The following is a 27,034-nucleotide window of genomic DNA, read 5'->3' on the forward strand; positions in this document are numbered from 1 at the left end:
TCCACCGAGCATCCGTGTCCTTTCTGAGCTTCATCCTGGCAGAAGGGGAGATACGGATGGATCCCGGGAAGATCAACGCGGTGCTTCGGTGGCACACCCCCGCCAGCAGGAGGGACGTGCAGAGGTTCATTGGCTTCGCAAATTTCTACAGAAAGTTCATTCGGTACTTCAGTGCCGTGGTCACCCCTCTGCACGCCCTCAACTCTCTGCACAACGTTTTCGAATGGTCCAGGACCTTCCAGGAGGCCTTCAATAAACTTAAGGCAAGTTTCACTACTGTACCCATCCTCATTATCCCGGATCCAGATCGCCAGTTCGTGGTGGAGGTGGACGCGTCGGACACGGGAATCAGAGCCATTTTGTCGCAGAGGAGTCCCAAAGATGGAAGGATCCACCCGTGTGCGTTCCTGTCTAGGAAGCTAACCCCGGCAGAGAGAAACTACGACATGGGGGATCGTGAACTGCTGGTGGTCAAGACGTCTATGGAGGAGTGGTGGCATTGGCTGGAGGGGTCACGGGTACCGTTTGTGGTCCTCACCGACCACAAATACCTAGAGTACCTGAGGACCGCGAAGCGGTTGAACGCCCACCAGGCCAGGTGGGCTCTCTTTTTCACCCGCTTCCGCTTCACTCTGTCCTTCCACCCAGGTTCCAAGAACGGCAAGCCAGACGCCCTCTCATGGATCCACGAGGGGGAGCGCACGGAGTTATTAGTGGCTCCTATACTGCCAGAGGCGTGCTTTGTGTCTGGCTCCACCTGGGGGGTCGAGTCGCGGGTGAAGTAGGCCCTGGGAGAAACGCCGCCGCCCGCAGATTGTCCGTCTGATCACCTGTTCATTGTTCCATCACTTCGGGGAGACGTCGTCAATTGGGCCCATTCAAACAAGACTGTCTGCCAACCGGGTATGGCAAAAACTCGTTCTGTAGTCGAACAGAAATTCTGGTGGCCCAACCTCAGCAAAGACGTGAAGGAATTCGTCAATGTCTGCCTGGTATGTGCGGCCAATAAAACATCCCGTTTACGATTGATGGGTGACTTGCAGCCTCTGTCCATCCCTTTCCGCCCGTGGTCACACATCGCGTTGGACTTCGTCACCGGCCTACCGCCCTCTCAGGGAAACACAGTTGTGCTGTCTGTAGTGGACCGATTCTCCAAGATGGTTCACTTCGTGCCACTTCCGAAGATCCCGTCGGCCATGCAGACAGCCCAGCTGGTGTTGGACGAGGTCGTCCGCTACCACAGGTTCCCCCGGGACATCGTCTCGGACAGAGGCCCGCAATTCAGCGCCCACTTCTGGAAGGAATTCTGCACCCTCATCACCGCTTCGGCTAGTCTAACCTCGGGCCATCATCCGGAGTCTAACGGCCAAACAGAGAGGGTAAATCAGGAATTAGAGGCCGGACTTCGATGCTTGGCATCTATGGACCTGAGCACGTGGAACAAGCATCTGAAATGGGTTGAGTATGCTCACAACTCCCTACCCTCCACCTCAACAGACTTTCCTGTGCTGTCAGCCCTGGCAGTGGTACGGCGCTGTAAACGGACCTGGGAGGCAGCCCGGAGGACACTGCTGCACATGGGCAACATCTACAAGTCCGCAGCGGACCGCAAGAGGAGAGTCGCACTGGAACTCATGGTGGGGCAGCTCTCCACCAAGGATCTCCCACTGCAGATGGAATCCCGCAAACTTGCTCCCAGGTTTGTTGGTCCATTCCCGGTCGCCGTATCACTTAGACTACCCAGGTCGATGAGGGTGCACCCTACGTTCAACGTCGGCAGACTACGCCCGGATCGTCCTTCGCCCCTGGCTCCTCCGGCCTCATGCCTCGTTCCCGCACTCCCGTATACCTGACCTACCGTGTACCGACCCTCGCCTGTTCCCTGACCATCCTAGTAAGCCTGCCTCTTCTGATACTGCTGCTTTTCCTGACTGACTCGCTGATCATTGACCACGGACCGAATAAAGGCTTTCTGTACACTGCCTGCTTGCCTCTGGAGTCATGCATTTGGGTCTGCCCTCAAGCCTCGTTTGTGACAGAACCTTGTTTTGTGATCATTGTATCGGACATAGGAAGGATCTTCTTTCCTATATTCTCCATACGTGTAAGCAAATATGCTTTTTAAAAAACAATGATGAGAAAATTGGAAGTCATTAATGTGTAATTGAAATAGATAAACACCCATGTAAAAATGGTCATAATAAATAATCATTTGTGATTTTTGTGAATAATTTATAAAACACTTAAAATACTGACAATTTCTATTCATAACAGGCAATGACTAAAGATAATTCAGTTCCAACAGCATATACCGGCAATTGTAATTTTTTCTTGAACTTTGTACTCTATTGTCAAGGTTGGATTTGTGAGACTTGCACCAATGATCCTCCTCGCCACAAATAAATAAATAAATAAATAAACGCCCTCTGTAAGACTGTCAATTTTGTTCATATTGCTCTTGATTTGGTTACGAATGTGGTAATGTGATTCTTCTGCTGTTCAGTACCGGGATATACAGGACCACTGAATATTCCAAAATCCTAAAACATCTGAAATTCTTTGCCTTATCTCCTTCAAAGAAGACAAATTATGGAAATGGGACTTTTTATCGTTTGTATAGTTATAATAGTTGCGTCTCCACAGTTCCAGCTCAAAATGTATTTGTGCAGGAGGTGTTTGTATGTTTGCTGTTTCCTGTAAACATGTTCACTGTTACGAAACAGTGGGACCAATTAACATAAGCACCCTCACACAACTTTGAAACAGAGCACACACAAAAAAGAGGAGTTAGCACCAACTAGCATTAGCTAACAGCGTTACAAGTACTGTAATGTGTTACTTAATGTGTGATCAATGAGTGATAACTTGGTCATTCAGTCATGAATGCATTGTGCCATTAAGGAATGACCTATCGAACGCTCTTGATCCAACTATTATACAAGTACAGTTTTTTGTTCATGTTTTTAATGTGTTATACATATTGTATATTACTGCATTAAAATGTACAAATAGTTGAAGGATAAAATTATGTTTAGTATTTGAAGGAGTTGTTTAAAGAAATGGTCAACTTGATATACTGGAATATTCAGTACACTACAAAAGTTATTTTTTTTCCTGACAAGCAAAACTCAAGAAATATTGTTAAAAAATGAAAATGTTCTCTATGTAGAAAACCAGGGTGCTAGAGTTTCCACAATTTTGAAGCCTCTTTTTAATACTTGATTTTTGGCCAGGCTAATAAAATTACTTTTTTTTTCTGTGGTGTTTCACATTTAGCAGGCATTCATTTGCACTTTACATGGAATTTATTTATCTTTTGGAAAGTTAGATCTCAGTCTGTCTCCTGTTCAACATGAACAAAATACGAGGAAGGAGAAGAGAAGGGCAGTTTGTTGTTCTGATCAAAGGAGGGGGAGGAGACACGAAGAGGGTCACTGGACTGGGTTCCTGGAGCTTAGTGTTGCAAATCCTCAGTAATCCTCCATCTAGTTCCATGGCTACATTTACTGTAGTATACGTAGGTAACGGCAATAAACAACAAGCTTGCTTCACGAAACTATATGATAAAATCCCATTTTTCTTTCCTTCAAATACTTCACCTGTACAGTATTTAAGAGGACAACTGAGGATACTTTACGTTCTTAAGCGATCATGATCAGTAAACAGAATAACAGTGATAGAGAGAAGAAAAAACAGTAAAGACTGGAAAAAGGCGAGAAAAACAATCATTCCACAAGGTATTAGTACGTAAGAACTGCCTGGAGAGAATCACTTCACTGTCTGATTACACAAGCACAACCTCTTTGAATACAATGCAAAATGTACATGAGGCTCTGTGGTGATCACCTAAACACTGTGCTATCGAAATCGAATGTTCTGGAATTCCTGATAAATATTCACCGATATCCTAAGTTAAATCTTTGAGGTATAATGTGAAGGATGCATTTCCTGAAAGCAGTAACATTTATTTACAGCTTGATTCCCGGGATCACATAATAATATGTTAGTAAATCACACCACCACAGCCTGTTTTATGATCTTATTGGAGTCTTTTTGATCCTTCCTTTCCCTCTGTGCCTTTTCATCAAAATGGTTTAAGACAGCCAGGAATTTGGTGGGCATAACAACAAATGCATATAACGAACATAAATACACTCTGCTATGTACCGCAACATGACTACAGATACAAATGCACAAGTACTTTTTAGAAATAGCACTAGCACTCGAAAATTCTAATTCTTTTGAAGTCTAATTACTGATCAAAACATTTAATAATAATAATAATGAATGTACGGAGCATGGCTGACTCACAGTTCTGAGGACAAGGGTTTAAATCCCTGTTCCATCTGTGTGGAGTTTATTTGTTCTCCCCACGCCTGCCTCGGTTTTCTCCAGGTACTCTGGTTTCCTCCCACATCACAAAATCATGCATTATAGGTTTATGAAAACTCTAAATTTCCAAGTTGTGAATATGAGTGCAAATTGTAGTTTTTTTTTTCTTTGTGCCCTGCGATTGCGCGGCAACCAGCACAGGGTCAGCTGGGAAAGACTCCAGCACGCCTAAAACCCTAATGAGTATAAGCAGTATGGAAACAATAATAATAATAATGATTTGGCCGCAGCACTCCTGCGAACTTTGTGTGGATAAGTGGCTCAGAAAATTCATAAATGGATAGATAAAAATAATACAATGGGTGCCACAGTGGAAGGTGGTACAGACACTTCTCTCGCAGTTCTGAGCACCGGGGTTAAAATCTTGGGGCCCCACCTGTGTGGAGTTTGCATGTTGTTCACGTGCTTGCGTGGGTTTTCTCCTGGTACGTCGATTTCTTCTCACATCCCAAAACATGTGTAGTAGGTTGATTGCAGACTCCAAATTGTCCATAGATGTGAACATGAGTGGTTGGTTGTGTATGTACTCTGTGATTTGCTCGTGACGCTGTTTCGAGTGTACCCCAACTCTTCCCACAGACAGCTGGGATAGACTCCAGCATGCCCAGAACCCTGGTGACAGTATGTGGAGTAGAAAATGGATGGATGATCATGATATAATAAGAATAAGAAGAATAAGAACAAGAATAATAATAAGAAGAAATCTGACCATGAAATTAAAAAATAAAATTTAATTTCAGTAAATCAATTAGTAATTTCCAACATCTATTTTATCTTAGAGCCACAAAGATCTTAATAGTCAAGGGGAACAAAATGGATGTCCCCGGTGACGATAGCTATATTTCTCTATTGGCCAATAAACATGTCTGTGCACACCATAATTGGGTCAGGTTTTGGTCTCATTTTTCAGTTTTGTTTGCAATTTTTCTTATGAAATATCATCTGATATCACCTGGCATGTTGGATTGCCGTTAACATCTGAGGTTTCGCATTGTGTCCCAGAAACCTGAATTTGAAACGCAAAATTGCAGTCAGTCAAACTAGTTTACTGTACAAACATTGCACAAAGCCACTAAACATCTTTTGTTCGCCTCGTCCCTACCTATGGTGGCCTTTACAATAGTTAAAAAAAAGAACAGCCTAATTTGAGGTTCTTGGTTTGCATCTTGGTTTACATTTGAAAAACAAAATACTTTCGTAGTGATTATTGGACAGTGATTCTGGTTTACTCATTTACATACTTCTTTCCCCCTCTTCTTCTTTTCCTTCTGGCTTGCCCTATTAGGGGCTGCCACGGCATGTTATCTTTTTCTATCGCCTGCATCTTCTTCTCTAACATCAACTGACCGCACGTCTTCCATCAATACATCCATCAGCCTTCCCTTAAGGTTTCCTATATTTCTTTGGATGTCAGCTCCATCCTCATCACCATTCTGCCTTGAGACTCACTCTCTCTCCTCTGGACATGTCCAACCATCGAAATCTGCTCTCTTTAACTTTGTCTCCAAAACATCTCAGCTTGGCTGTTGGTCTTATAAGATCATTTCTACTCCTATCCAACCTGCTGACTCTGAGAAAGAACCTTAAATACATTTGTCCAAAAAATATTAAGGTTAATAATGTACAATCTTCAAATGCAAAAAAATAGTTGAACAAAATCCAAAAATCCTTGAATTTTATTAATTTGTTTAATTAATGTGTAGTTTATGTAGACATGAAAGCCTCCATGTAATGAGCTTTGAACAAGGCTATGCAGTTACTGTAGTTATTATTAAACACAATGGGTGGGTCCTTCAGCCCTGATAGACCTCAGACTGAAGCACATGCAATGCCTTGTGGAGGTATTCGCCCCCCTTGATCTTTTCAACCTTTTTCCACATTTCAGGCTTCAAACAAAGAATTTTTTTCATTTTATTTATTTATTTTTTTTTTAAATCAAGAATCAACAAGTGGGACATATTCGTGAAGTGGAATGAAATTTATTGGATTTGAAAATTTTTAACAAACAAATACCTGAAAAGTGGGGTGTGCAATATTATTCGGCCCCCTTGTATTAATATTTTGCAACGCCACCTTTTGCTGCAATTACAGCTGCAAGTCGCTTGGAGTATGTCTCTATCAGTTTAGCACATTGAGTGACTGAAATTTTTACCCATTCTTCCTTGCAAAACAGCTCGAGGTCAGTGAGGTTGGATGGAGACCATTTGTGAACAGTAGTCTTCAGCTCTGCCCACAGATTCTCAATTGGATTCAGGTCTGGACTTTGACTTGGCCATTCTAACACCTGGATCAGTTTATTTGTGAACCATTCCATTGTAGATTTGGCTTTATGTTTTCGATCATTATCCTGTTGGAAGATAGATCTCCGTCCCAGTCGCAGGTCTTTTGCAGACTCCGACAGGTTTTCTTCCACAATGGTCCTGTATTTGGCTCCATTCATCTTCCCATCAATTTTAACCATCTTACCCGTCTCTGCTGAAGAAAAGCAGGCCCAAACCATGAGGCTGCCACCACCATGTTTGACAGTGTTCTTGTGTGTTCAGGGTGATGAGCTGTGTTGCTTTTATGCCAAACATATCGTTTTGCATTGTGGCCAAAAAGTTCGATTTGGTTTCATCTGACCAGAGCACATCTTGCACATGTTTGGTGTGTCTCCCAGGTGGCTTGTGGCAAACTTTAAATTAACTTTTTATGGATATCTTTGAGAAAAGGCTCTTCTTGCAATTCTTTTATAAAGGCCAGATTTGTGCAGGGTACGACCTATGTCCTATGGACAGACTCTCCCACCTCAGCTGTAGATCTCTGCAGTTCATTCAGAGTGATCATGGGCCTCTTGGCTGCATCTCTGATCAGTCTTCTCCTTGTTTGAGGTAAAAGTTTAGAGGGACGGCCGGGTCTTGGTAGATTTGCAGTGGTCTGATACTCCTTCTATTTCAATATTGATTGCTTGTGGAGTGCTCAATGAGATGTTTAAAGCTAGGGAAATGTTTTTGTATCCAAATCCGGCTTTAAACTTCTCCACAACAGTATCTCAGACCTGCCTGGTGTATTCCTTGGTCTTCATGATTCTCTCTGCACTCTAAACAGAACCCTGAGACTATCACAGAGCAGGTACATTTGTACGGAGACTTGATAACACACAGGTGGATTCTATTTATCATCATCAGTCAACATTGAATCATTCAGAGATCCTCACTGAACTTCTGGCGTGAGTTTTCTGCACTGAAAGTAAAGGGACCGAATAATATTACACCACACTTTTCAGTTTTTTAATTTTAAAAAAAGTATAAAAATCCAATAAACAATTGTTTCCCACTTGTTGTTGATTCTTGACAAAAAAAAGAAAAGGTTATATCTTTATGTTAGAAGTCTGAAATCTGGCAAAAGGTTGAAAAGTTCTAGGGGGATGAATACGTTCACAAGGCACAGTAATTGTAAAAATACACGCCTCACTGCTAGACAAAGCACAAAGAATAACAAATGTATCACTCAGAGGGTTTATTATTCCCACAAAAGGCCACACCGTTAGAACTAAACTACTTCCAAACTAAATAATTTCCTTGGTGACTCCTTTTGCTCACAAGCAATCTTTGACCCTTATTGAGAGGTGAAACTACAATAACGTTAACCAAATTTCTTCATTACTTATTACTGAAAAATTAGGTTGTCCGGAAACAAGTCACCTGTGTGTATGCGCGCATGGGCGTAATAGTTGTTACAAACATAAATGTAATGCTGGCAGTTGTTTATACTCAATATTCGACAGATGACAGAAAGATGTAAATTTAAAAACAAAGATTACTGGATGTAGCTACAGTAGGGTTAGCCCTAACCCTAAAGACAGTCGAGCAGCTTGAGCTGGTCACAACAAGAGTTAGCGATCCATCACACAACAGCATTGTTAGTATTCAAGCTAAGTACAAACCCAATTCCAATGAAGTTGGGACATTGTGTTTAAAAAAAAAAAAAAAAAAAAGAATACAATGATTTTCCAAATCACAGTCTGGTTTCCTCCCACGTTCCAAAAACATGAATTAATTGGAGACTCTAAATTTCCCCTAGGTGTGATTGCGAGTGCAACGATTGTCTGTCTCCATGTGCCATGCGATTGGCCGGCAACTAGTTCAGGGTGTACCCTGCCTCCGCCTCAATGATAGCTGGGATAGGCTCCGGCGCTCCAGTGACCCTTGTGAGGATAAGTGGCTCAGAAAATGGATGGATTTGCAAATCATATTCAACCTATACAGTATTTAATAAAATACACTACAAATAAATATTTAAATGTTCAAAGTGATACACTTTGTTTTTTGCAAATCATGAACTTGGAATTTTAGGGCTACAACATATTCCCAAAAATCTGAGACAGGGTCATGTTTGTGTGTCATCTTTTCTTTTAACAACATTCAATAAACGTTTGGCAATAAAGGACAGCAATGGTTGAAGCTTTGTAGGAGGAACTCTTTCCCATTCTTGCTTGATGAACAGCATGGGTTGTGCAAGAGTCCAGGGTCTCCGTGTCATATTTTATGGTTCATATTCCACCACACATTTTCCAATGGGAGACATGTCTGGACTGCAGGGAGGACAGTCTAGTCACTCTTTTAAGACGAAGCCAAGCTGTTGTAACACGTACAGAATGTGCTTTGGGATTGTCTTGCTGAAATAAGAAGGGGCATCCATGAAAAAGGCATTGCTTGAATGGCAGCATATGTTTCTCCAAAATTTGTATGTACCTTTTACCATTAATGATGCCATCTCATTGGCAATAATACAGCCCTATACCATAACAGATGCTGGCTTTTGAACTTTGTATCCATAACAGTGATGTTTCCTCTTTGGCCCAGAGTACATGTCAACCACAATTTCTGGAAACAATTTGAAATGTGAACTTGTCAGACCACAGAACACTTTACCACTTTGCATTAGTCCATCTTAGATGGGCCCAAGGCACGAGAAGCCCCCAGCCTCTCTGGGTGTTGTTGATAAATTTTGCTATCCATATAAGAGTTTTAAGTTACACTAACGGATGTAGCGCGAAACTTTATTGATTGACATTGTTTTTCTGAAGTTTTCCTGAGCCCATGTGATGATATCCTTTTCATATTGATGCCAGTTCTTGAAGCAATGCCGCCTGAGGGATCGCAGGTCATGGTAATGTTGGTTTTCGGTTCTCTGAAACTTTTGATATTATGGACTGTAGATGATGAAACTGTAAATTCCTTGCAAGTGCACATTAAGGAACATGGCCCTTCAACTCTTCCAACTATTTTCTCACGCACTTGTTCACAAAGGGATGAACCTCGCCCCATCTTTGAATACAAATGACTCTGCAATTCAGTGTAGCTCCTTTTATACCCAATCATGAAACCCACGTGTTCCCAATTAGCCTGTTGTGTTCTGTTTGATGAGGATTCCTCAACCTTCTCGTCTTTTTGTCACCTGTCCCACCTTTTTTGTAAAGTGTTACAACCATAAAATTCAAAATTAACGATTGCAATACTTGCTAAAAAATAAAGTGTATCAGTTTGAACATTAAATATCTTGTCTTTGTAGTGAATTCAATTAAATATGGTTGAACATGAATCATCACCGACTGCCGGAGAAAAGTTCCCTGTGTTTTTTTACACACTTGGCCAATGAAGCTGATTCTGATCAATCAACAAAACATTGTAGAGTACAGTATTCTGCTTTTGTATGTTTAACACAATGTCCCAACTTCATTGGAGTTGCGTTTAAAGATACGCTGGTAACTTGATACTTTTGGTATATCAATGTTCTGCCACAGCGACATGTTAATCTTCTTGACAATATGGAATACTGACTTCGATAGTTTAATACGCTAATGAATGTGTCCATACACTACTGTCTCAGTGTAGCAACATGGTATATCAACACTTTACCAATTACACATGGGCAAAATTGCCCTTTTTTGTAACATGCACTCAAAGTTTAAAATACTATTCAAATATTGTTTACTGCTATCATACAATTGATTTTTTTGGAATATATTATTTGTTTAGGATTGAGCAGTATACATCAGGAGGCAAGTACTACATTAAGCTGTTACTTTGTTATGGTGTCATTTTTATTATTTCCACTGCTAAATATATTGCAAGTAAGGAAAATGTTTGATCACACTCCATCACTCTGGTTGACTGTTTTTATTTTGTCCAAATTGTAAAATAATATTTTCCATATTCTTCAAATGCTGCCCTTTTTCTTTAAAACATACACTGTTTCAATAGAAGCATTCACTACATCTTAAATGTTCTGAAGACATGAATTTGTACATTTTTTGGGAGAAAACACAAGTGTAAAAAGTACTTCCGGCTGTAATCGTTACACTCTGAATACTAATCAAATCAGAAGCCAGCTAGCGATTGCAAAACAACTGCTCACATTGAAACATGGAGTCTGACTGTCCATTTTATTAAGTTAATTTGGAAATGATCATATTTACAAACATGTTTTGACCAAAAGGACATTTTCCTCAAGGAAGCCCTTTTTTCCCCACCACATTATCTGGAAAGAAAAAAAATCATTATTAAGTTAATTAGTTAACGAAGTCCCTCAAGGATAAAGAAAAACTCATCTGCGTTATTGGCAATTAGATATTGGCGAATATATATCCACTCCCTGGGAAGGGTTGCGTCAGGAAGGGCATCCGGCGTAAAAATTGTGCCAAACATATATGTGCATTCATCTGAGATGACACGCTGTAGCGACCCTAAAGGGACAAGCCGAAAGAAACTTACAAGTGTGAAGGACAAACCCCAATTTAAAGGAAGTTGAGATTCTGTTTTAAAAAAAAAAAAACTGAGAAAAAAAAAAAAAAAGAATACAACCGGCAACTTCACACACTATATTCAATTGAATCCATTACTGAGACAAGATATTTACCGTTCAATCTGATAAACTTTGGTTTATGTGTATTACCAAATGGTCACCCCATTTGAATTCAAGCAAGAAAAAACATTCCCAAAAGGTTGTTACACCATTGTATTAAATTACTTTTCCTTTTAGTGTTTGGGAAATGAGAACACTAATTGTTGAAACTTTGTTGGGAAAATTCTTTCCCATTCTTGCTTGATGTACAACTTCAGTTGCTCAACAGTTTGGGGTCTCCGTGGTCGTATTTTGCACTTCATATTGGGCCACACATACTCACTGGGTGGCAGGTCTGGACTGCTGGTAGGTCAGTCTAGTACTCAACACTTAAGGTAAAACTTTTTATTCACATTTTACACACTGTCCTAACTTCATTGAAAGTGGAGTTTGTAATTGTATGGATGCATGTACCATCTGTATTTTGTTGGTTGCACAATGACCTACCGGGTGGTTGTATCTTAGGAAGACGCAGTGAGTGGGCAGAAACCCATGTCAGCTCAGCAACCTGCTCAGACCAGCACTTGATTTTTTTTGTCAGGATGTGCAACAAGCGATTAAGGAGACAATATAGCGGCTTCCTTCATCTTCCCCATGAGGCGGCTCACTGTACACCTTATGGGTCGATACATGATTGCATTATGTAATAGAGTAATAAATAGGCTTAGCAACTCCATGAGGGAATTTTGGGTGGACCCTGATGACTCAGTTTATTAAATCTCCCTTCCTCAGAGCTTTCCAGCTGCTGAGGAGTCAAGTTTTTGCACTCCCACATAAAGTCATACTGACTCCTATATGAAGTTATATTAAAAAGTAACAAAAATAAATGAATAAAAAATATATATCCCCTGCCCTAATTGTAATCTGTAAAGGTTCGAAGAAGTAGCCGCAGGCTGGAAATGATACAAGAAAATGGCAAAAGACTAAACCGTGTTGAAGATATAGAAGTTATTTGAAATATTTTACTGCAAGAGCTGACCTTTGTCAAATTACACATTGCCATATAGTTCATGGAATAAAATACTATAGCTCATGTTTCAAGAGACCAGAATAATTTAGAATGGTGTTACTTTTTGATCAGGATTTGGTCATGGATAGGAATACTTTGAAAAATCCATCCATCTATTTTTCAAGCTGCTTATCCTCTCAAAACGTTGTGGGCGAACTGGAGCCTATCCCAGCTAGGCGTTAGGCGAAAGGCAGACTACACCCCGAAATGGATCAATTTTTTTGGATGGGGGGGAAATATATGTCCACCCAGTTTAAAAAAAAAAAAAAAAAAAAAAACTTTATAATTTTTATTTTATTTTTTTAACCGACACAGTAATCAGAATTCTCTTACTTTTCCAAAGACTGAATTCATTTACTTGTTTTTAACCTAATGTTTATATTTACTGTGTTGCGCTTCACTCCTATTATGTTGCTGATCAAAGTGTGTCATTATAAAAAAAAATAATGTTTTTCACATTGAGGTCTTTGTTCTTTTATTTTTTTTTAATTTGCAAACACCCTACCATATTTGGTATAGAAATGTAAAATAGATCAAAAGATACCATATCTGTACCAAAAAGCACAACATATATAAATAAACAAAATATAAACATTATTAGGTTAAAAAAAAAATGGATGACTAGCTTTTTTTTCCTTTTATGATGGTTGAACATGACTGATTGTAGAGCGTTGGCTGCACAGTTTTGAGGACTGGGGTTCAAATCCCGGCCCCACCTGTGTGGAGTTTGCATGTTCTCCCCGTGCCAGCGTGGGTTTTCTCCGGGAAGTCCAGTTTCCTCCCACATCCCCAAAACATGCATTAATTGGAGACTCTAAATTGCCCCGAGGTGTGATTGTGACTGCAACTGTTGTCTGTATTCATGTTCCCTGAGATTGGCTGGCATCCAGTTCACGGTGTACCGTACCTCCTGCCCGTTTACAGCAAGGACAGGCTCCAGCAATTCCACGACCCTTGTGAGGATAAGAGACTAAGAAAATGTATGTATGTATGTATGGATGGATGATTGGATGCTTGGATGGATGGATTGATTGATTGATTGATGGTTATACTAAAGAAACCACCGTGAGATGAAATGTATATTTATGTTTAGGATGCATTTAAGATTTTAGGCTAACACGCCGTAAAAAAAAAAAAAAAAAAGTCTCAATATTATTGCTACAAAGGCTAACAGGGAGTAGAATTTTGTTGTATTTGCACCCAAGATCACATTATAATAAATAATAAGGCAGCACATGAAAAAACGAGTTATTTTTCTTTCCTTTGGCACAACTACATTTGACTTGGAGACTTAAACATCCAGTTACTTACAATCATTTGGGCCGGTGAGCTCACGGAGCTGCGGACCGGCCGCCTGCACGAGAATACAACACTTTCGAAATATGAAATCTTTATTAGAAAACCGGGCATGACAACAGTAGCCAGTGAAACGCTTGGGAGACACCGAAGAGTGGCGGTGGATAGGAGTACTGTACTTACTTTCAGCGCGATGTCAAATGTCCGTGGACGAAAAATCATCGGCGTTCAAAACGTTGTCTTCGTCATTCGCGGGGCATGTCAGGAATGTACACAGTACCACACGCACCCTCAAACATGCGGAGTCATTTGACCTTCGACCAACAGAAAGTACCATCGCCGACAAGCAGGATGGGGGAGGAGCGGAGCATACCAAAAAGGCTGTCCTGGGAAGGAAAGGGGGTACTGATGTACTGTACCATTGAATAATCATGTACAGGTAAATAATAATAATGAGATTTAAAAAAAAAATAATATCAATAAAATAACTTCACATTTCAAAATAATGCGAAATGATTTCAAAAGAAAAAAATACTTACAGGGATACAATATTTGATGGAATTAAATATATAAATAGCATGCAATTAAAGTTAAGAGCAGAACAGGACAGGAATAAATTCAAGGGAAAAAAAATGTGCAATCTATTTTATTGATTGAGCGATTGATTTAATTTTAGGAATCGACGGCATGGTGGCACAGCTGTAGAGCATTGGCCTCACAGCTCTGAGGACTTGGGTTCAGGGTGCACCCCGCCTCCTGCCCAATGACAGCTGGGATAGGCTCCAGTACTCCCGGAACCCTTGTGAGGATAAGTGGCTCAGAGGTGGATGTCACACCATACACCCCACCGCGATTAGTAGGTTCATCAGCTCCTCACATAACACTGTAAAACTGTAAGTCATCGAAAACTTGAGGGCCACACTAACATTAAACTTTCAGAGTAAGGTGAGGGCCACAAAATATCATCATGGGGGCCACAAATGGCCTGTTTGCTGACAGTTTGAGACCACTATCCTAACTTAGTGTGAATGGGTGTATAAATGTTTTTTCGTATGCGTGTGTGCCCTGCATTTGGCTGTGTACCCTGCCACTAGCCCAAAGGCAACAACATGGGACCCACTCAGACCTACCCCATAGGAGGCTCAGCTAGAAAGCGTTGGCCTCACAGTTCTGAGGTTCTAGGTTCAATCCCGGACACGCCTGTGTGGAGTTTGCATGTTCTCCCCGTGCCTGTGTGGATTTTCTCTGGGCACTCCGGTTTCCTCCCACATCCCAAAAACACGCAACATTAATTGGACACTTTGTCCCCGCCAGTTCGTTGAGCTTCATGTCCCGTTCCAGCACACTCGTATCCCTGATCGACAACCTGTGTGTACCGACCTTCGCCTGTTCTCCGACCAACCTTGTAAGCCTGACTCCTTCGTTACTTCTGCCTGCTTTGATTGTTCTCCTGTGTACCGACTCCTGCCTGCCCGCTCACCTGCTCTCTTCGCCCGACGTCCCAACTACCGCTGCTGCACCGGACTGCCTGCTCGATCCCCTACCTCTGCAGATAATAAACATTTCTCCCTGAACTACCTTGCATCGTCCGAGTCCTGCATTTGGGTCCTACCCCCGTTCCGATGGGACGTGACATAATGCACTTATACCTACTGAAAGGATGGGCATCCATACAAATACTGATGATTTGATGATGGTGTTGAAGATCTCCTCTGCCACTGTGAGGTGTTGGTTTGGATTGGAGATTACAGAGGCTACAGCATACAGTATGATTTGCTTTATTTTCATTATGTACAATATTCAGTGGTGCATGGTGCTGCTTTTCATGGAGACAGTATGAATTCAATGCCCAAGCCAGGTGAATTAAAGAAAATTGTGTGGTATTGTGGGTAGTTTAAAAGTCTTCCACCAACATGCCTTCCCATGAGGAAGCTGAGTCTGGTACTGTGAGGAGGGCTCTTCAATCTCTGGGGTTGAAGTCACAAAGGTGGTTTAAAAGCTTCTTGGTGGCAGGACCCCAGGGGTGAATGAGATTTGCCTAGAGTTCCTAAAAGCTCTGGAGATGTCATGATCCTGCCGCTTCAGCACGAGCTGTGCGGGTGCCCGCGCGGCTGCGCTAATTGGGAGGCACACACCTGCGCCTCATGCGGGCTGATCATCCCCTGTATATATAGGACCCGGTGACGACTGGTCCTCCGCCAGTTCGTTGAGCTTTATGTCCCGTTCCAGCACTCTCGTATCCCTGATTGAACCTGTGTGTACCGACCTTCGTCCGTTCTCCGACCAACCCCGTAAGCCTGACTCCTTGTTACTTCTGCCTGCGTTGATTGTTTCCCCATGTACCGACTCCTGCCTGTCCGCTCATCTGCTCTCTTCGCCCGACGTCACAACTACCGCTGCTGCACCGGACTGCCTGCTCGATCCCCGACCTCTGCATACAATAAACCTGTCTCTTCTTGAACTACCTTACGTCTTCTGAGTTCCTGCATTTGGGTCCTACTCTCGTTTCCGATGGGACGTGACAGGAGGTTGTGTGGCTGTCCTGGTTGACACACCTCTGCAACATCGCATGGACATCCAGGACAGTGACTCTGGATTGGCTGACTGGGGTGGTGGTACCCCTTTTTAAGAAGGGTGTCTGGAGGGTGTGTTCCAACTACAGTGAGGAAAATAAGTATTTGAACACCCTGCTATATTGCAAGTTCTCCCACTTAGAAATCATGGAGGGGTCTGAAATTTTCACTGTAGATGCATGTCCACTGTGAGAGAAATTATCTAAAAAGAAAAATCTGGAAATCACAATATATGATTTTTTTTAACAATTTATTTGTGTGTTGTCCACCTCCACTCCATGTATTGTACTGAATCAGATCCACCTGTGTGGGGTCGTTAGCTGCATAAAGACACCTGTCCACCCCATACAATCAGTAAGACTAAAACTTCTAACATGGCCAAGTCCAAAGACACCAGACACAAAATTGTACAACTCCACACGGCTGGAAAGGGCTACGGGGAAATTGCCAAGCAGCTTGGTGAAAAAAGGTTCACTGTTGGAGCAATCATTTGAAAAAGGAAGAAGCTAAACATGACGGTCAATCTCAATCGGAGTGCAGCCCCATGCAAGATATCACCTCGTGGGGTCACAATGATCCTTAGAAAGGTGAGGAATCAGCCCCAGTACTACACGACAAGACTTGGTCAATGACCTGAAAAGAGCTGGGTGGGTCTTTTAACATGACAATGACCCGAAGCATAAAGCCAGAAAAACCAAGGAGTGGCTCCGTGAGAAGCATATCAAGGTTCTGGCGTGGCCTAGCCAGTCTCCAGACCTAAACCCAAGGTAGGGAGCTGAAACTCCGTGTTTCTCATCAACAGCCCAGAAACCTATTTGATCTAGAGAAGATCTGTGTGGAAGAGTGGGCCAAAATCCCTCCTGCAGTGTGTGCAAACCTGATGAACAACTACAGGAAATGTTTGACCTCTGTAATTGCAAACAAAGGCTACTATACCAAATATTAACATTGGTTTTCTCAGGTGTTCAATTATTTATTTGCAGCTGTATCACACAAATAAATCATTAAAAGAATCATACATTGGGATTTCTGGATTTTTCTTTTTCTCTCTCATATTGGACATGCTTCAATGAAAATTTTAGACCCCTCCATGATTTCTAAGTGGGAGAACGTGCAATATAGCAGGGTATTCAAATCCTGATTTTCTCCACTGTTACAACAGACTCCCAGATAGTGTGTATGGCAGTATGTAGCGTACTCAGGAGGACCCATGCCGAGCGAAACACCGGTTGCCGGTGGAGGGGAGAGCTCCTTTCTCCCGCCCGATCCACCACTGGCCCGCGCACCTAAACACATTTAGGACCCCTGACTTACGTACTGTATTCAGTTATTATGACGTGGGTCTTTTGTTACTTCTGAGAGGATTATGTCACCCCCCAACTATTATTTTTTTTTATAGTTATATACACGCTTACCTGTGATTTGGAACCCACGAAGCTCTAGTCCTTTGCACGTGTGCAATCCATTTTTCATGACAAACGGAGTCTTTTGGAAATGTGAAAGGGTGAATCCATCCTCCCGAATGTTCGAGCAATCTCCAGCAATACTACGAGATGGCATTTTAGCTAACACGCAGGAAAAAACAGCTACTTTCCCGCTGGTAAAACTTTGTATAAACAAATAAAAAACAGATGGGTCCATTCCGGTAGCCTTTTTTAAAATTAAAAACAGACTAAAAATCATGCCATACATGTCGGCAGACCTTTCAAGAAAAGGCTCCTCGTAGAAACTAGCAAACGAATTATTTTGTGATTCACTGTGCTGACTACAATGGGACAAGCCAAAAGTTGTAACATTTCATGATGTCCATCCAATTTCCGAGCCGCTTGTCCTGACAATGGTTGTGGGAGTGCTCAAGCACTAACCCAGCTCACTTTGGGCAAAAGTTAGACTACTGGTACACCCTGAACTGGTCGTCACTCAGTCACAGGACAAATGTCGACACCATCACTGAGTAGGAATCCATCCCCCACTGCTCACCTTAGTCAGGCGTGTGTAGCATGACACCATCAGTCACTTTTCATGTCTATTTTTTAAATGAGTCTCTAATTTTTAGGGAACACAAGTCAAGTCAAATATCCATTCCTGTTTTGTCACACGTGAACTCTAGTATGTCTGAGTAAAGAAAAATGTAATCCTTCAGTTTTAGTGACCTTTTTCCAGCATAATAAATGTAATGCAGCGTATAGACTAATTTTACATGACCTAATTTTACATTGAGAGTTATTTTACTAATTTGAAGCAAAAAACAGATATGGCACAAATGGTGTCAGGGTGACTTGGTACTAAAAAAAAAAATCCTCTTTGCTGTATGTGCACCATATGTAAGCATGTTACACATAGCCTGAAGGATGATTAGCTGTTCTATTATTTATTAAAGATGACCTAATTAAGAAACTAGAAAAATACAGATATAGAAATGGCAGCACAGTGGCACAACTAGTTAGAGCAATGGCCTCACAATTTTGAGGACTGGTGTTGAAATCCTAGCCCCGCCTGTGTGGAATATGCATGTTCTCCCTGTGCCTGCATGTGTACCCCGCCTCCTGCCCGTTGATAGCTGGGATAAGATCCAGCACTGCTGCAACTCTCCTAAGGATAAGCGGCCTGGAAAATGAAAAAATATAAAGTCATTTAATACAAAGAGCGTTCTCTTCTTTTCTGTTTGTTCTATTAGGGATTATGCAGAATAATAATGTTGCAGATTGCGAAATGGGTACTGTAAATGCAAATGATACCATATCAAAAATAACATCTTCCAGTAAATTTAGCTGCAATCTTTTTGGATAAATTTTGATTTTGTTTTTGATGTAACAAGTGGGTGGCACTGTGGCGCAGCTGTAGATTGTTGGCCTCACAGTTCTGAGGACCGGTGATTAATTGGAGACTAAATTGCCCCTAGGAGTGCGACTGTTGTCTGTCTCCATGTGCCCTGTGATTGGCTGGCAACCAGTTCAGGGTGTACCTTGCCTCCTGCCCCATGACAGGTGGGATTGGCTCCAGTACTCTCGCGACCCTCATGAGGATAAGCGGCTCAGAAAATGGATGGATGGAACACGCCGTCTTTGATTTCCCAAAGTTTAATTTTTTTTTTTTCAAAATCAATTGTCTCTGGCTCGGAGAAGATATGACTCATTATCCCATCTTCTTGCGGTTCCAAATACAGTATCTACAGATGGAAGAATACCAAAAAAGAGACACGCTTCATCAAACACATTTATCTCTTCTTAGTACTGTACTCTAAATCAAAAAACACCCACATACTTATAAATGGCTGATCTGATGGTGTGTCAATGCCTGACATTCATATTTTCTATGCCTTTTTAATGACTGAAGAATTCTCAGTATGTGGTGGAATAGTCATTATTTGTGGATTGCAGCAACTGAATGGCACAAACCATACTATTTGGCGAATCACGAATGTATGAATAAATAAATTGGTGATTTTTCATGGTATGCTTCATTTTTATATTTGTGTATTTAGAGGTGACGTCTCGACAAACAAATCTAGTTTTGTCTCTTCTGTGCATCTGACATTCTACCAGAATCTTAGTGACTTGTGAACATGCAGTTTGGCAAATTCTAGTCATGCTTTTTTTTATGATTTCTTTTCACCACTGTTATCCCCCTTGACTATCTGCCATGAAGTCCACTTTGGCTCAAACAATGACAGATGATGCAATTTGTCACTGATGTAAATTGACCTTGGTTATCACCTTTAATTTCATCTGAAGTTGTTCTGGACTCTTTTGTTACAATTTGTATCATCTGTCTCTTCAATTTATCGTCAATTTATTTCCACGTCGAGAGATTATCTCCTGAAGCAACCCTCTCCCTCACTTCCCCTGATCCATGTTTCGTGTGGTACACACCATGTCACCAAACAGCACAATTTGGTGTCGATTACTTGTCACATTTTAAATAGGCCAAGTGACTGGTTGATAGAAGTTTGAATACACCGATGATTCTAATTAGAGAACACGCCTTGTTTGAACATGTAGCTATGGTCAATTTTTTCTTTTCTTTTCTAGGAGTATACTAGTATTTTTATTGAGGCCTGTTACCTTATTTTTTTAATGCAGTGATTGAACCACAGTTCCAAAACGATGTCTGATTTTTTTTAATTCATTTTCATTAATTTTTTTATTATTACATTTGTGAGATTCAAGTTATTAACAGAATGGTACCAAAAATGTTACGCACCTGTAGTTATTGGAGATATGCTAGTTTGCTTCCTAGCTGCTGTTGCAGTGCGCTTCAGCAGGGCACTGTCAAAATGTGCCCAGCTCACAATGGTCACTGGTTGAGAATGAGAGATCGAAAGAGACCTGTTCAAGTTGACGTCGTGATGTAACAATGCAACTACTTGAGTTTGTGGAATACAGAGACCTCTGCAGGCCAAAATTGCAATATTGTTCAGTACTGTATATACATCTGTACTCCTGTTTTCCACAGCGTCATCAGGGCGCTACTGTGACAACTACTACCACTGCTACTATTACTACTACTACTACTACTACTACTACGACTACTACTACTACTACTACTACTACTACTACTACTACTACTACTACCACTACTACTACTAGCATCATAAATTTGTTTGTTTGACATCTAAATTAAAGCAAACAAATGATGACAAAAAGCAAGTAATTGAGTATGGTAAGATAATATTATTTCCACGGATTTACCATGGACCCATACATATAAAAACTTTGTGTTACTGGGCGGCTTTTGTCTTCTTTGTCTATCCTGCCAGAAGACTCACCTCTCGTGTGCGGCAGATACCTAGATAAGACCCGGACGTCTGTATTGCACATTCCTTCGTAATAAATACATTTGCTGTTAACGTTTTCTAATCATTGGTCATACCTTCCTCGATTCGTGAACACGCGTAGGGTCCAAACTCACAAATCCCTACATTGTCCATAAAATGTATTACATTCAGGCTAATTAAGACATTCTACCCGATATGAATGGTATTGTTTTCGGCAGCAATACAACGCGTTGTCGTGGGGTATGTTCTTTGTCAGTTTCCGTAGCACCACTAGGAAACTACGGATACGGTTTTCAATTCATATTCTCAGTTTACTTCTCGCCTGCTGAATTGCTTGGATTTCAAGGACTTTATTCAAAATGGAGACAAGACCTGGAGCCAAAGCTGGTGCTGCTAGAAAGGTAATTTAACGCAGAATTCCAATCAGCCAAATACTGAACATTCAATTTACAATAGGCGACTGAAATACAAATGTCAATAAAAACAAAACTTTAATGCTAATATCTACTAGCATTAAAGTTTTGTACATTAAAACAATACAATACATATTAAATATGTATTTGAAAGTACTCTATTTTTTCGATACGAGAAATTCCTAATAAATCAAAGTAAATAAAACGAACGGATAACAATGGTTCTTCAATTAGTGATTATGGGGACTATTAATTGCCTGAATTCTTATAGATTGCTTCATCCACAATCTGTGTACCAAGAATATTTACTTCAGAAATATTTTTATATATTATATATATATATATATATATATATATAAAGGCAGCCTGCGCCACCGTTAACGGCGGCCCGTGCACATCGACACATTGAGCACCCGTGACTTACGTAATTTATTAAATTATTAGGAGGCGGATCTTTTGTTACGTTCTGAGAGAAAGACTCCGTTACGTCGTCGGACGCGGATCTCTGCAACGTTCGGGAGGATGGCTGTCGACGGAGCTTCTTTAATACCACTGCTGCTTTTAGACAAGTACACAAGTACATGGACACCACACTGTCTTCTGGCTTTCGTCTTTTAGACATATCCGGAACATTTGCTGGAAATAACATTTGCCTATTTGGAACATTGGTTCGACTTTGGTGACTATAAGTTGTTTGGCTCGTTAGCTTCATGACAAATCGGGTCTTTTGGAAATGTCTGAAGAGTGAATCCATCCTCCTGAGTATTAGAGGAAAATCCAGCAACACAACGAGCCGGCATTTTGGCAAAAATGCAGAAGAAAACACCTAATTTCTCGCCAAGTGGTAAATACACTCGATCCTGCAGCTGAAGTTGTCTGCAAAATACGTCACTTCCAGCTTCTTCAACTCCACACAGTCCACAGATTTTTCATGGCGTGAGAGTAAAAAATCAATATATGGCAAAAGTCGGACGTGCTGTAAACAAATGGATGATTCCAGTACGACTAGGTATTTTTGGGTTAACAACATACTAAAGTTCATGTTTTTCGTGTCAGTGGCACTTTACTATCCTGGTGAGATGCATGGCCATGCAGAATGGCAGATCTGTTTGCCTTTTTTTCTGGAACAATTTCGCTGTGTAATAGCGATTGAAATACTTATTCTGCTTATTATTACTATTTTTTGTATTATTCTGTTGTTGAAAATGCAGCGAGACAGAAAACATGGGACAGACTGAGGGAAAGAACGCACAAGAGAAATAGGGGTTCTCACACCGGCATAACAATTGTTAGACACTAGATATTTAACGACAACTAACATAAAATCAAATCACATGCCTATTTGTGGATGGGGGGCTCATCAGATGAAGATATGTTACAACGACCCAATAGGTTGAGATGAGAGTGGACAGAAAAGGACTGTATTGAACAGGGTGTGAGAAGTAAGCAACATACCGGAAATGCTACTGATGAATGTTTGTGGTGGAATGAGTGGATATCCTCATACAATGTGTGTTGTTGTTAGGTGTCTTACAACAAGCAATTAAACCCTATAGCGTCTCTATGGACCCTATTAGTGAATGAACACCATGTCACATGCATGTTAGTCAACTGGTGAACGGCGTTGCTGTCCTGGCATATCAAGGAAGGTGCGGACCTGGCCCCCACCACTTGGATGGTTGGGCCGAGCCAATGCGCCATCCCAAATGAAACACCCTGAGCAGTCCCCAAGTGAGTGGCAAGGGGACTGGACCACCACACCCCACGCCTAATCTCCCGCACCCAGCGTTGTTGTCTGTTGTCACCAGCCCCGCCAATCCTGGAGAGCATGGGGGCCGCACCCAGCAACAGGGTCAAACATAGGAGCCAACTACCATTCGAAAACGCCATAACCCACCAACAGTGAGCTCATGTTAAGTGCCTGGTGTGAACAATAGTGGTCAAGGGTGCCAGGCGAGAGGAGAGGGAGGCAGGGATGAGTAGGGGTAGGACACCAATCTCCCCGTGGGCCGACAATTGAATGGGGACGTTGGTGCAAACCCCAGGATGTCAATCAAAAGACGTGAATATCCACCTCCCACCCCATTATTATGATTACCAGGTCCTCAACTGACGCAAGCATTGTCCCTGAACCATGATTATGGGTGATGGAGGGTAGTTCATTAAAATTGGGGAGACTGATGAGGGGAGGCGAGATGGACACAGGGCGGTTACGACTTGCATCCTGTCACAGGCACCCAGACCAACCTGCTCCCCAGAGGATGTCTGAATGTACAACCCCACTTTGAATGAAGTTGGGACTTTGTTAAAGAATACAATGATTTAGAAATCATATTCAACCTATAGTTATTTGAATACACTACAAAGACAAGATATTTAATGTTCATATTGATAAACTATTGTTTTTATTATCATTAACTTACAATTTTATGGCTGTAACACGTTCCAAAAAAGCTGGGACAGTTGGCAAAAAAGACTGATAAAGTTGTGAAATTCTCATCAGTTACCTGTTTGGAACATCCCGTAGGTGGACAGGCTTATTGGGAACAGGTGGCTGCCATGATTGAGTGTAATAGGTCCCTCCCTAAATTACTGTCATTCACAAGCAAACATGGGGTGAAGTTCACCTCTTTGTGAACAAGTGTGTGAGAAAATAGTCGAGTAGTTTAAGGGCAATGTTCCTCAATGTATTACTGCAAATAATTTAGAAATTTCATCTACGGTCCATAATATCATCAAAAGGTTAAGAGAATCTGGAGAAATCACTGCATGTACAGTGAAGAAAATAAGTATTTGAACACCCTGCTATATTGCAAGTTCTCCCACTTAGAAATCATGGAGGAGTCTGACATTTTTGTCGTAGGTGCATGTCCAATGTGAGAGAGATAACTCTCTAGAAAGAAAAATCCAGAAATCACAATGTATGATTTTTATCATGATTTGTTTATGTGACACAGCTGCAAATAAGTATTTGAACACCTGAGAAAACTAATGTTATTATTTGGTACAGTAGTCTTTGTTTGCAATTACAGAGGTCAAACATTTCCTGTAGTTGTTCACCAAGTTTGCACACACTGCAGGAGGGATTTTGGCCCACTCCTCCACACAGATCTTCTCTAGATCAGACAGGTTTCTGGGCTGTCGCTGAGAAACACGGACTTTCAGCTCCCTCCAAAGATTTCCTATTGGGTTTAGGTCTGGAGACTGGCTAGGCCACGCCAGAACCTTGATATGCTTCTCACTGAGCCACTCCTTGGTTTTCCTGGCTGTGTGCTTCGGGTCATTGTCATGTTGAAAGACCCGGCTACGACCCATCTTCAATGCTCTACCTGAGGGAAAGAGGTTGTCCCCAAAATCTCACAATACATGGCCGTGGTTATCCTCTTCTTAGTACAGTGCAGTCATCCTGTCCCATGTGCAGATAAAGACGCCCAAAGCATGATGCTTCCACCCCCATGCTTTACAGTAAGGATGGTGTCCTTGGGATGGAACTCATCATTCGTCTTCCTCCAAACACAGTTTGTGCAATTATGACCCAAAAGTTCAATTTTGGTCTCATCTGACCACAAAACCTCCTCCCATGACTCCTCTATATCATGCAAATGGTCATTGGCAAACTCAAGACTTAAAATGTGCTGGTTTAAGCAGGGGAACCGTCCGTGCCATGCATGATTTCAAACCATGACGTCTTAGTGTATTACCTTGGAAACGGTAGTCCCAGCTCTTTTCAGGTCATTGACCAAGTCCTGTTGTGTAGTCCTGGGCTAATTCCTCACCTTTCTAAGGATTATTCAGACCCCATGAGGTGATATCTTGCATGGGGCTCCACTCCGATTGAGATTGACCGTCATGTTTAGCTTCTTCCATTTTCTAATGATTGCTCCAACAGTGGACTTTTTTTTGACCAAGCCGCTTGGCAATTTCTCCGTAGCCCTTTCCAGCCATGTGGAGTTGTACAATTTTGTTTCTGGTGTCTTTGGACAGCTCTTTGGTCTTAGCCATGTTAGGGGTAGACAGATGTCTTTATGCAGCTAACGACCCCACACAGGTCCATCTAATTCAGGATAATACATGGAGTAGAGGTGGATTTTTAAAGGCAGACTAACAGGTCTTATGAGGGTTAAAATTCTAGCTGATAGACAAGTGTTCAAATATTTTTTTGCAGCTGTATCACACAAATAAATTGTTAAAAAAATCATACATTGTGATTTCTGGATTGTTCTTTTTAGATTATCTCTCTCACCGTGGACATCCACCTATGATGAAAATTTCAGACCCCTCCATGATTTCTAAGTGGGTGAACTTGCAATATAGCAGGGTTTTCAAATTCTTATGTTATTCACTGTAACTGCCAAGGTCGAAAACTAACATTGAATGCCCATGAACCTGGATCCTTCAGGCGCCACTGAACCCAAAACCAACATCAATGTGTAAAGGAGGCCACCACGTAGGCTCAGGAACACTTCAGAAAACCAATGGCAGTAAACACAGTTTGGTGCTGCATCCGTAAGTGCAACTTGAAACTCTCAGATGCAAGCCATTGATCAACAACACCCAGGAATACTGCTGGCTTCTATACCCCTGAGCTCTTCTGAGATGGACAGATGCAAAGTGGAAAAGTGTGTTGTCTGACGATTGCACATTTCAAATTGTTTTTGGAAATTGTGGAGGTCGTGTCTTTCGGGCCTTAGAGGAAAAGAACTATATCTGGTCTATTTTGGATGCAAAGTTCAAAAGCCAGGATCTGTGATGATATGCGGCTGTGTTAGTGCCAATCCCATTTATACTGAAAGGTACTTACCGGTTTTGAAGAAAGCTGCTATCCAGGCAGTGTCTTTTTCATGGATGCCCCTGCTAATTTCAAAAAGACAATGCCAAACTAGATTCTGCACATGTTCCAACAGTGTGGCTTTGTAGTAAAAAATTGTAGGTACTGGACTGTCCTCCCTGTATTCCAGACCTGTCTCCTATTGAAAATGTGTGGTGCATTATGAAGTATAAAATACGACAAGGGAGACTCCTGACTAGTGAACACTTGAAGCTGTACATCAATCAACAATGGGAAAGAATTCCACCTACAAAGCTTCAACAATTCTTGTCCTCAGTGCCCAAACATTTATTAAATGTTGTTAAAAGAGTAGGTAGTGTAACACAGTGGTAAAAGAGAAGATAATGTAACACAGTGGTAAACATGACCCTGTCCCAGGTTTTTCAGAACATTTTGCAGCCTTGAAATTCTAAATTAATGATTTGCTAAAAACAATAACATTTATCAGTTTGAACATTAAATATCTTGTCTTTGTTGTGTATTCAATTAAATATAGGCTAAACATAATTCGCGGATCTTATCAGTCTGTTTTTATTCATGTTTAACACAACATCCCAATTTCATTGGAATTGGGGTTGTATATCTTGCATAAAAAATAACTGGGGGGAAAGGGACACCGTAAGTTGAGTGGAGGAAAACCTGGCTGAGTGTCTTACCCAGCCCGACACTGCCCTCCCTTCACTGATTAGTGTGTGTGTGTGTGTGTGTGTGTGTGTGTGTGTTGTATTAAAATTAGAGGACTGGCTAAGCAGATAACGATAGTGACCAGACCGGAGACCAGCACAAATGTGCTAGGACCTGGCCCAGCATTCACATCATCCATTTCTTGTGCTAGAGGATCTTGAATGAGATGTGAATTTG

The 27,034-nt window shown here is 41.5% G+C and overlaps 2 protein-coding genes across 3 annotated transcripts in view; one reads left to right on the top strand and one right to left on the bottom strand.

Annotated features, from left to right (window-relative positions):
• oxr1a (oxidation resistance 1a) overlaps positions 1–21,147 on the bottom strand; it is a 246,778-nt gene extending 225,631 nt beyond the window's left edge. For both annotated transcript variants that reach the window (XM_061820573.1, XM_061820571.1), the window contains exons 1-3: positions 21,028–21,147; positions 20,359–20,454; positions 13,766–13,968 (exon numbers count right to left, since the gene is read on the bottom strand). The gene's annotated coding sequence lies outside the window, so the exon portion shown is untranslated. The remainder of the gene's footprint in view (positions 1–13,765; positions 13,969–20,358; positions 20,455–21,027) is intronic.
• Positions 21,148–21,157: 10 nt separating this feature from the next.
• The window catches only part of si:dkey-122a22.2 (uncharacterized), a 48,946-nt gene continuing 43,069 nt past the window's right edge, over positions 21,158–27,034 (top strand). The window contains exon 1 of the mRNA XM_061820576.1: positions 21,158–21,333. Within this exon, the coding sequence (XP_061676560.1) occupies positions 21,292–21,333 (42 nt within the window). The 5' untranslated portion in view covers positions 21,158–21,291. The remainder of the gene's footprint in view (positions 21,334–27,034) is intronic.

The sequence above is a fragment of the Syngnathoides biaculeatus genome, chromosome 5 (assembly GCF_019802595.1).
Source record: "Syngnathoides biaculeatus isolate LvHL_M chromosome 5, ASM1980259v1, whole genome shotgun sequence".
NCBI lineage: Eukaryota > Metazoa > Chordata > Actinopteri > Syngnathiformes > Syngnathidae > Syngnathoides > Syngnathoides biaculeatus.